The sequence below is a fragment of the Haplochromis burtoni genome, unplaced genomic scaffold, assembly GCF_018398535.1.
Source record: "Haplochromis burtoni strain Fernald_Lab_line unplaced genomic scaffold, NCSU_Asbu1 Contig_22, whole genome shotgun sequence".
Classification (NCBI taxonomy): domain Eukaryota; kingdom Metazoa; phylum Chordata; class Actinopteri; order Cichliformes; family Cichlidae; genus Haplochromis; species Haplochromis burtoni.
The window spans coordinates 3611859-3622525 of NW_024582383.1; the positions used below are offsets into that span (position 1 = coordinate 3611859).

Consider the following 10667-nt stretch of genomic DNA (forward strand, 5'->3'; position numbering starts at 1 on the left):
TTTGTAACATTTTTGCAGGTAACAGCTGGTATATCCGGCACAGGTGTATTGAGACGTGCTGACCGATAGAGGGCGCGCAGGTCGCGCAGTGTGCGGCTGCGTTATACGTTAGCTCATCACATGACTGTCAGGAGGAAAAACAGAGCAGGAAGAGAGTTTTCTTTCTCTTTGTTGTTATAAACATTTAGTTTTCACAATAAGACGGAAGAGCAGCTTTGTGCTCTGAAGATTCATGGATCTAAAAAAGTGCAATTCTGTTTCTGGGTGGTGACGGTTCACTTTCATGGTGCTGAAACCAAAGAAAAGATCAAGCCAAACTTCGCCTTAAATTTGCTTCATTTAAAATAATCTGGATTCTCCTCCGAGGTACGTAAATGTTAAGACGTGATTTTATGATTTATTATGTTATAGCATAATGAATGTTAATTCTGCCTGCATTTGGCCTGTTTAATATGAGAGATTTTGTGTAATAGTGATTGTAACGTGTTCCAGTCGATTGTTCTGGTGGCACACTTGATGCTAAAATGAAGCTAACTGCAGTTCCTGTGTCTCTTCAGATTTACAATAATACATTTTCTGAAATCAGTCAATGTTGACATCGTTTGATGTTTGCTGGAATGGATTGTGAATCTGAGTTTAAATTTACATTTGCCGTGTGTACCAATTAAAGAGATTTTCAAATAGAGTCTGGCCGAAGTGTTTTTAGCAACAAAAAGCGGTGGAGGAAATCCGAATAAAACAGTTACATTTACAAAAATGATACTTTATATTCTGCTTCAGACTTTTAAGGATCTAAAGTACACTTTCTTTTTTCTTTTTTATAACTATCAACGTCCCGCTGTGGATGCATAACGGTGATCTAATGTTGTTTTAAGTTAGCGGTCATTGCATGAAGAGGAAGTGTTTTAGGTGAATTATTGCTAATGGAGTGAACGCTACTGAAGTTTAAAAAGAAATTGAGCAATATTACCTTTTACCTTCTTCATCCTTTAGTTGAGAAAAGTGACATTAAGTGGGTTAGATTGTCATGTTAATATTGTGATGTCAGTGTTTTGAAGTCTGTTAAATAATCGCTGACATACAGTAACTAAATACATTTACTCAAGTAGCTCTGCCTGTTTCACAGCTCAAAATAATCCTTTTTTAATTTTACTGTCTACTGTTTCATGTCACTTGTCTCAAACAACCTGCTTTAGCTCCTCCTACTTTAAGCCACCTTTCTTCTGATTGGCTGTCTTCTGTAAACAGAAATTCTGTGGCGAGATGACTAGAAATAAGGAAAATAGGTCCGCTTAATCTACTAAAATGTGTAGGAACTTTATACTGAGTAGCGGTGAAAAAGAGAACATTCTGTCTGCTTAAAATAATGTGTGGAAACTTTAAGGCGGTCTGAATCCTATCATCTACCTTATTTCTAAACATTTTCACGCAGTGATGTTTATAGACTTTTATTCTGAAGAAAATGTATCTGCACACTTAGTAACCTCAGTATTAGCAGAGGTTGTAAACTAATAGCCCCCTTCAGGCACCCCCCCCCCAAAAAAAAAAGAAATCCCTGTGCACCTGTGCATCCCATGATCAGTTTCCTGGCTGGCTGACAGGCCACAAATGGTTCCTTCCTCTCACTCTCAGCACTGGAGCTCCATAAAATTATGTGCCGAGAGCAGGACTGTTCTCAAATAATAATGCATCTGCCCACTGGTATGAAATCAACCACCTTTCACCTGGTATAAGGAGAGCAACTTTGAGCTGAACTCAGGAAACCGAGGGGACCATGAAAAAACAGCAGAGTATTATTCTACCCTCTCAGTATAAATCAGGCCTAGGTAGAGAAAGTGGATAACTTCAAGTAACACCCTGCTGAAGAAATCCCATCAAGGCTTCTACAACCTCAGGTGATTAAAGTACTTCAAACTCCTGCTCAGGGCGCTCAGGAATCTCTGCACTTCTGGGAAGGGTGCATCATTCCCTGGGCATGACCACTTATCCATCAGGAGGGTAGTTGATTCAGCTGAGAGAAGAGGATGTGTACTTCAGATGATGCAGATCTAGAGCCGAGAGGATCGCGGGAGATTCTTCCAGCCACCCTAACAGCTGACTGCCATTGGGGAGACACTACTGTGTGCTGTTTATGTGCTGCCAGCACAGAAACAATATGGAGAAGCTTTGATCTTCATGCCATCAGACTGCTAAAGCCCACACCACCCACTACCTACACATTACTCAGCTACTCAGTGAGATCAATGGTTTGAATGTCTGTCAGCTAATATTAAAAGAAAAAGTTGATTGGAATTCTTGTGTTTATGTCTTCTTCTTTATTTGTGTACAGCCAGAGTGCTGGATATTATACTTGTATAAATGTGTATGTAAGAAATAATCTTAAAACCTGAAGTTAAATGTCTCTGTCTTTATACTTTCAAAGAACCAAATGACTACAGTAGACACAAACTGAATAATCATAATAAATGCTGACTTGTTCCCTGTAGGGTCAGAGGTCACCATGGGCTCTGCAGTGGAAAGGACAGATGAGCATGTGAGGGAGTATCTGATCTACCGTGGCTTCACCAACACTCTGAAACATCTGGACAACGACATAAAAGCTGACAAGGAGAAAGGCTTCAGGGTATGGCTGGCAGAAACGTTGTTGGATGTATTTCTGTTTCCTCACAGCCTCACAGTAAAATAGTCACATCATCTGGAAGTTGGAGAAAGGAGCTTGCAATGGTGTGAAGGGTTAACGAAAAAAGCTGCTATTTCAGGTTTTTGAAGACGTTTCTTCTTTCAGCAGAAAAAGGACACTGAATAACTTTTCATTATTTTTGTGCTGTGCAGGTGGATAAAATCATCGATCAGCTGCAGCAGTTTGTCCAGAGCTTTGACCTTGCTGGTCTGAAGGAATATTGGCTCTACCTGGATAAACGTCTGTTCAGCAGACTCGAGGATGTTTACAGATCCACCGTCAACAAGCTGAGGATCAGCCTGTACAGATACTACATCATCAACACCGTGCAGGTATCACCTCGTGGAGAAATCGGACATCCTGCTGCGTGTTTCTGAAACAAAGATTTAAAAATCTATCTCGTCCTTCCAGAAAGGAAACCTGGAGAAGACTCAGGAGTTTTTCCAGAAGCAGGCGTCAGAGCTGCAGGGTCAGGCTGAGTGGCGTGATTGGTTCATCCTGCCATTTATCTCCTCCCCTGAGCAGAACTCCGCCTTCTGTCAGTACTTCTCCCGCCAGTGGTCTGACACCTTCCTGGTTTCACTGCATAACTTCCTGTCGGTGCTCTTCCAGTGTATGCATATCCTTGAGTTTGAAACACGCAGCCAGCCTTAATATTCAACATGCTCTGACAATTTAGAGGCGGCCGCACTGATCTGCTGGAATTCAGTTTTCAGTCCTTAACTTGTTTCCCACCTCAGCCTGTCCTCCTCAGCTTCGATGCTGAAGTCCAGAAGATGACCTGCCTGATGGAGGAGAACGAACAGCTCCGTCAGCTGGTGAGAGAGTGCATTTCATTTTAAATTAAATCAATTTTGCATGAATAATGCAAATGTAGATTTGTTCAAAAAAGCTACAACTGATCCCGTCGTTTACTTTTAATCACCCGTCATGCAAATTAAGTCTCATTATTTAGCTTAAAAATTAATTTCAATGGGTTTCCAAAAGTTCTGTTTACTAATTAAAATCAAATCAAATCCTATTAATTCTCACTGTATTAATCCCATGATTTGGCCACCACTCCGTGCCACTTTATTAGGTACACCGTACTCCATTGAACCCCCTTTTGCCTTCAGAATCACTTAAATTCTTCATGGAATATTTGACAAATGTCCTCTGTTAGCTGGATATCAAGTGACTGTGGAGGCCATTTAGTATAGTGAACTCATTGTCCTGTTAAAGAAATCAGTTTGAGATGATTTGAACTTTGGAACATAGCAAATTGTCCCAAAACATCCATTGTAAAATGTTACATTGTGCTTGCGGAAATGGTTGACAGCAATGCTCAGGTAGGCTGTGGCATTTAGTTGTTACTCATTGGGCCAAAAGTGTGCCTAGAAAATAAACTCCACACCTTCCTATCGGCTTGATGTAGCTGAGGCACTGACCTAAGCAAGACATTTCGATTGAGAAAAGCCGCTCAGAGGATATTTTCTACTCTTCATCCCATTCTCTGTAAACCCTAGAGATAGAGGTTGCGTGGGAAAATCGCAGTAGATCAACCTGGCACCACCAACCACACCACATTCAGAGTCAGTTAAATCCCATTTGTTCCTGATTCTGATGCTTTGTTTGAACTTCTGCCGGTCGTCTTGACCGTGTCTACGTGCTTAATTGCACTGAGTCGCTGCCATGTGATTGGTTTATTCCATTTTTGAACTAACAAAAAGTTGGACACTAGTACTTAAAAACATAGACTAAGTGTAAAAGTTTTTTCATGAAACAAAGTTTTAAAATGTGATGTGCTCCATGCTAAGCTGTAGTCAGGGTAGACGTTACGTCTGACCTGTCTGCTGTATCTTCGCCAGCTGTTCGCCCTGCAGACGGAGAGCCGGGATCAGAGGGATAGAGATGAGATGATCCACCACAAGCTGCCGACATACGTCCAGAACATGGACCGACTGGGAGACACTGAGCTGTGAGAGACTAACATCACTGTCTTTACTGATGACTAACCACAGCAAAGATGGCTGCCATTCTGTCCATTTTTAAACACTGCCAACATCATGATGTTTTTAACCATCAATAGTCAGCTCATTTCTAAAATTAATGCCATGCTTTAGTACTTTTATGGAAAAACTGGCGTATTGTGCTTGTATTTTTCACTTTGAAACTCTTAATGTGTTTTGTGCTGTGAGTTGCAGATGGCAGCCATCTTAAACCTTAAAATATTAATCAAGATTTTTATCCATTGCAGCTTTGTGGTTTCGTTTGTTGTTATTTTGTTTTCTTAAGTTACATTTTAACACAAAGCACAGAACGAACATGGACTGATGTTAGCATGGTTCAGGCCTAAATGACAACTAAGGTTGTTGCACTTTTTGTGACAGTATTTATTTAATAAATGACGTAACCTCATATTTTCATATTCGGGCACTTTAACTCAAACAAAACTGAGTTATTTTATATTTATTCATATAAAAAAAACTATTTAAAACCATATTTTACCTAACGTATTGTTGCCAAAAATGCCAAAATATTTATGCTGTTGCAGTATTTAAATTGTGTGCTGTAATGCGGTTGATGTTTCACAATAAACAATTCACCTGATGAATTGTTCCATTGAGCCATTTTTTTTTAATTTTTTTTTTTGTTAAACTTCCAGGCGATCGATAGACCGGGCCAGCAAATACAGTTCCCCAATAAACTTTAAAATACTCTAAAAAATGTGATTGACAGAAGTATCTTTTAAGAAGTTAGTTAAAGCTCCTCATCTGGATCGTTGATGGGGCTTGAATCGATGTTGGACCCGATCTGAAATGGACCCAGAAAAAACCCAAACTCAACACACTTTTTTTTTAATGGATGCTAAGGGGTTAGTTGGCTGATGATAAGGCAACCTAACTTTTGCAGTAAGTGTTGTTAGACAATTACACATTCATCATTTCCTCTTCAAATGAATAATTCAATGCATGATGGTGATAAACCACACCCACCAAGTATTATACACAAAAATGGTCTTGACAACAAACACATGGTGACCCATTTGGTTCTGAAGTGGACTGAAGAAGACCTCTAACAAGAAGCCCTTGGATCCATTCATTTTCTTCTGCTTATCCAGTTCAGGGTCGTGGCTGTGCTAAAGCCTGTCCCAGCTGCCATAGTGCCACAGGGCAAGAGGTGGGGTTAACTCTGGAAAGGCAGCCAGACTGTCCCAGGACCAACACAGAGAGACGGACAACAATTCATACTCACATTCATACCTAAGGTTTTTGCATTACCAATTAACCTAATTCCATGCATGTTTTTGGACTCCAGGAGGAAGCCAGAATTCCTGGAGAAAACCCACGCAGATACTGGAAGAACATATAAACTGGAACTCCGCACAGAAAGCCTGCAACCAGATGGTGGATTTGAACCCAGGGCGTTCTTGCTGTGAGGCAGCAGTGCTAACCGGTGAAGCAAAATCCTTGTGGTTCTGAAGTGGATTTATGAAGACTTTTACCAGGGAGCACTGACTTGATTTTCTACTTTTTTGGAGTAACTAAAATACAGTAGACCCAAAAAGATCTTGACCAGAGATCACTGATAACAAAGCCACGATACCCCACTTGATTCTGAGTAACTGAGAAGCCTGGGGACCAATAAAGATCTCTACCAGGAAGCAAAGGAGCCCTGGCAACAAAGACTATGTCTCCCACCTATTCACAGGAAGAAGCAACACATCTTTGGCTGAGGATCTCAGACTGCACATAGGTTTTTGGGCCAACCCCCCCTCCTCAAAAAAAGCTACTTTCGTCTGTGCCCTTGTCAGAAGAGGTCACCACAGCTCTGCATCTTTGATTTGGCAGAGTTTTATGTTGGATTCCCTTACTGAAACAAGGGGATTTGTGTCTCAATACACTAAAACCTCACGCACGGTTATGAAGAGAATTAGAAAAATTCTTCAAAATTGAAAAACCAACTGGTAAGCATAGTAGTAAGGGTAGAAAAAAAGTTTTTTAGGCAGTCGAAAGTCTAACCTTATTTTTTACTTACTGAAAATATACAAGTTTTAATGACCTAAGTATCTTTGATAGTGATTGGTCCATTTATAGAGGTCTCTTTTGGAAGGTCATAGCAAGACTGGACAGAAATGGCCTGTCACACCTTGGTTTTGATATGGTGCAAACAGTGTTGTTGCTTCATAGTGAGAACTGCTCTATAAGTCCAATGAACAGCAACCGGCGAACCAGCAGCACGGTCATTGAAACCCCACGAACTATTGATGCTCATGGGGTCGAAAGGCTTGCTGGCAAAGAGCTACAAATCATTGAAGACCTTGATGCTACTTTTTGTCAGAAAGTGTCAGAACACACATAGTGCAGCTCTACTTGTTGCAAATGGACGTGTATAGCTGTAGACCAGGCAGTTTACACATGTGGACACCTGTCCACCAGCGAATGTTCACCCAACTGGACAAGTGAGCAGCGCAAAAGGATAAATGCCAGATGCATGTTCATCATGTGCTTAAAAAGGAAGAGATGGCAATTATGTGATCAAGACAAGTCGGCATAGCCAGTATGATATCTTGGGTTCTGGTGTTTATTGTGCTCACTTTAACTATCCAAAAATTGTCGCAAAACTCATACCCTTTCATGGCAATGGCATTTGCTGATAGCTGTGGTCTCTTTGCTTGGATTCACTGTAGTAGTATGCTGTTTTAAAACTTCCTTTCTTTTATTCTCTTTGTAGGGACTTAGTGACGAGCCAGCGAGCTGTCAGCACTGCCACCACCCCTACCAGAAACTTCTTCTCAACATTCCTACCACAAGGCAGACGAGCCCCAGGGAAACCAATGCAAGCCATCTCTGGATCCTCACCAAGCCAGGCAGCAATGGGCAGGAAGGACCCACTGAGTAATCAGGTGAGCACAAGGAATTGCCAAATTCACAGATTTAAAAAAAGACCTTGACTCACAGACTGGATGGTTGTTTATTTAACAAAATTGGGTTTTTTGCAACTAGTGAGTCAGAGACAGGTCATCTTATGTTCAAAAGCTGATGATTGTATATGGAAAGTGAAAGACCCTTCACTTTAGAAATTTGGTACTTGGGACAGTATACCTTCTTCTGAGTTACCATCTCATCAGGAAGATGATAAAGACTAACAAACCCTAATAAAGAAATGTCTCCAACTAGTTGGACTTTGATGCTAGTTTCTAATGTTGCCCTAGCAGTCTACATAGTCAAATGTATGGGGTATCTGGTTGTTGTTATGGGCTATTTGGCAACATGTACAACTGTTGTAAGAGCTTGGATTGTATTGTCAGTAACAAGTCAGACTTGTTCCTGTTGGAACTTAGTTGGGGAGATTTGGACACCTCTTATGTGAGGTGTGTCGGGCACACACAGGAGACTCCCAACACAGATCCAGGACACACCAGAGAGGTCAAATCTTTTAATTGGCTTGGGAAGATACAAAAAAGCTGAAGTCAGGAGTAAGGGAGGCCTAGGCATCTTTGCTTATACTACCAATGTGATCTGGATCCAGATTAGTGATAGAAAATGGATAGGAAATGGCAAAGATTCATGATGTACAATGGGCGGTAACCAACCTGTCCAATAAGAGATGTCTGTTAAGGACTCTGCAGCAGACTAAACTTCACACTGATTCAGGATTGAGGCTTGATTGGGTTCATTGGGTGTGTCCATTAGTATAATAAATATTGGGTAATGAATTTGATATTTTAATTATTTTCTACCACAAAGTTTGAAAATCATTCCCTCAGAGAGTAATAGCAAGCTGCACTCGTGTTCCAGTTTTCTACATCTACGGTTGTAATCATTTCCATCTTTTTTAGCCTGTGAAATCTAAAGAAGCAGGCCAAGTTAAGGAGGTGAAGCCAGCATCTACCCAGTCATCAACCAGTGAACCAGTGAGCTCCCAGTCCCAGCTGTCTACAAACCAGTCAGGGAACCAGAATTCGAGACACAAAAGAATCCAAGATCATGAGAAGGAGAGGAAGGAGCTTTTCTCCAAACCACCACCACAGGTATAGTTGCATCCTTTAGATATGCAACAAATGCGATGCCCTTAGTCTTACCTTACCTGTGGAGGTAAAGGTCAGCTATGTTCAAACAGTTTTGCGAGTGGTCAACCTGCACTTTGTATGCTGGAAGACAATAATTTTTTTGGTCTGGTGAGCCCTTTCATGTGCTATCTTCAGACATCAGAGAAGAAAGGGGAGCTGGGGGAGGTGGAGCCTCCCATTGAGTCCTCAAGTGAACCTACCGATTCCTCAAACAGCAGAAGCTGCGGTGCAAGCCAAGAGGAACCTCCCTTCATTAAACTCAGCCAGGAGGAGTACGGAGAACACCACTCATCCATCATGCACTGCAGGTCTGTCTGTCACAATTCACCCACTTTAAGGATAAAAACAAAAACTCAGCCTTAATCAGTTTTTTTTTTCTTTCTGTTGCCCTTCGCTTGTTTTCAAGGGTTGACTGTTCTGGTCGCCGTGTCGCTAGCTTGGATGTTGACGGAGTCATCAAGGTAAACCTGCATTTCATAGTCTTCAAGCTATGGTATTCTAACGGCATATACTGACAGGAAAACTCATGAAAGACTTCTTCCTCTGCCCCTCCTACTCCGTCAGGTGTGGTCGTTCAACCCCATCATGCAGACCAAAGCCACCATCATGTCCAAATCTCCTCTAATGTCTCTGGAGTGGGCCACCAAACCAGACCGACTGGTAGCAGTGTTTACTTTCAGATACATTGATTTTATAAATATTCTGATAAGGTAACATTTTACCATGCACTAGGTCACCAATGATCCACCTAACGCTACGGTTAGGATTTCGTTACTTGTTTTCAGACAGTTGTCTCTAGTGCAATGCATACAGAACAATTGCACTGCCAAACTTAATTTGCAAGACTTAATTTGAAAGGTAAAATCTCTTAGTTCCTTGATATTTGCCTATTTAGCACTAGTCAAAACAAAAACCCAACCCTAAGCCTAAACCCCAAGGTTACTTGTGACCTAGTTGATACACCAAACACATCTGTCCAACAGTAAAATGTATGTTTGCATGTGTGTGTGATCAGTTGTTATTAGGCAGCGGCGTTGGCACAGTACGGTTGTACGATACGGAAGCCAAGAAGAATCTCTATGAGATGAACATCGACGAGGCTCATCCACGGTAAACCTGCACCCTGGAGCTCCTCACTAACATAATTAGGACCAATTTCTGCCTCTTTGTTGGCTTTGTATTGCATGAAAGTGCCTCCTTGCTGAGACAAAAAAGTGTCTAAAAGCTGCAGCTCAGGAACTCAGAAGTTTTTATGGAGCGCTAAACTGAAAATCTGATCCAAATGTGGTTATGTTTCAGTATCAGTAATGTTGTTATGTGCCAAAATTAATGTCAACCCATCCGATAGTGATGGAGCTAAAATGGGCGGTGCTCTTTTATTTTATTGCATTATAATTTGACCAAATTGAATGGAACTACGTCCATAAACTAGATTTACTGTGTCTTCAACAGTCGAGGTCATCTCCATATGAGAATGTATTTTTCTGCCTTTCAGTATCTTGTCTTTAGCCTGCAGCCCCAGCGGTTCATCATTCGTCTGTTCAGCTGCAGCTCACAGTCGATCTGGAAGTGGCGAGTCTGCTCCTCGACTTCCCATAACGGTGTCTGGTCAGCTGCTGCTATGGGACACCAAGACTGTCAAACAGCAGGTGGTTAACTGATCATTTAGCTAATATGTCTGCACATCAGTCCAAGACCAGGAACAGGAACCACTGGGTTTAAAGAATGTGTATTTAAAACCCCAGCTGTAGCAGAAAACTGGAGCAATATAAACTCCAACTGCACAGGCTGAGTCAAGGCGTCCAGTTCAGGTAGCTGACGTGAAGCCTCAGGGAGCTAGCAGCTCAGAGGGCAACCATGTGTCAATCAAAGTGGCCACACCCTTAATTTTAAGCTGCAATGGGGGTCAAAATGGTTTATGTATAAACACATTCA

At 41.5% G+C, this 10667-nt stretch overlaps 1 protein-coding gene across 1 annotated transcript in view; it reads left to right on the forward strand.

Annotated features, from left to right (window-relative positions):
• The first annotated feature begins 85 nt into the window (after positions 1–85).
• Positions 86–10667, forward strand: part of wdr91 (WD repeat domain 91) — a 13458-nt gene continuing 2876 nt past the window's right edge. The window contains exons 1-13 of the mRNA XM_005917009.3: positions 86–366; positions 2487–2623; positions 2833–3012; positions 3092–3299; positions 3416–3498; positions 4528–4637; positions 7394–7565; positions 8502–8693; positions 8868–9040; positions 9139–9193; positions 9297–9392; positions 9748–9842; positions 10228–10381. Coding sequence (XP_005917071.1) covers positions 2501–2623; positions 2833–3012; positions 3092–3299; positions 3416–3498; positions 4528–4637; positions 7394–7565; positions 8502–8693; positions 8868–9040; positions 9139–9193; positions 9297–9392; positions 9748–9842; positions 10228–10381 — 1641 coding nt within the window. The 5' untranslated portion in view covers positions 86–366; positions 2487–2500. The remainder of the gene's footprint in view (positions 367–2486; positions 2624–2832; positions 3013–3091; positions 3300–3415; positions 3499–4527; positions 4638–7393; positions 7566–8501; positions 8694–8867; positions 9041–9138; positions 9194–9296; positions 9393–9747; positions 9843–10227; positions 10382–10667) is intronic.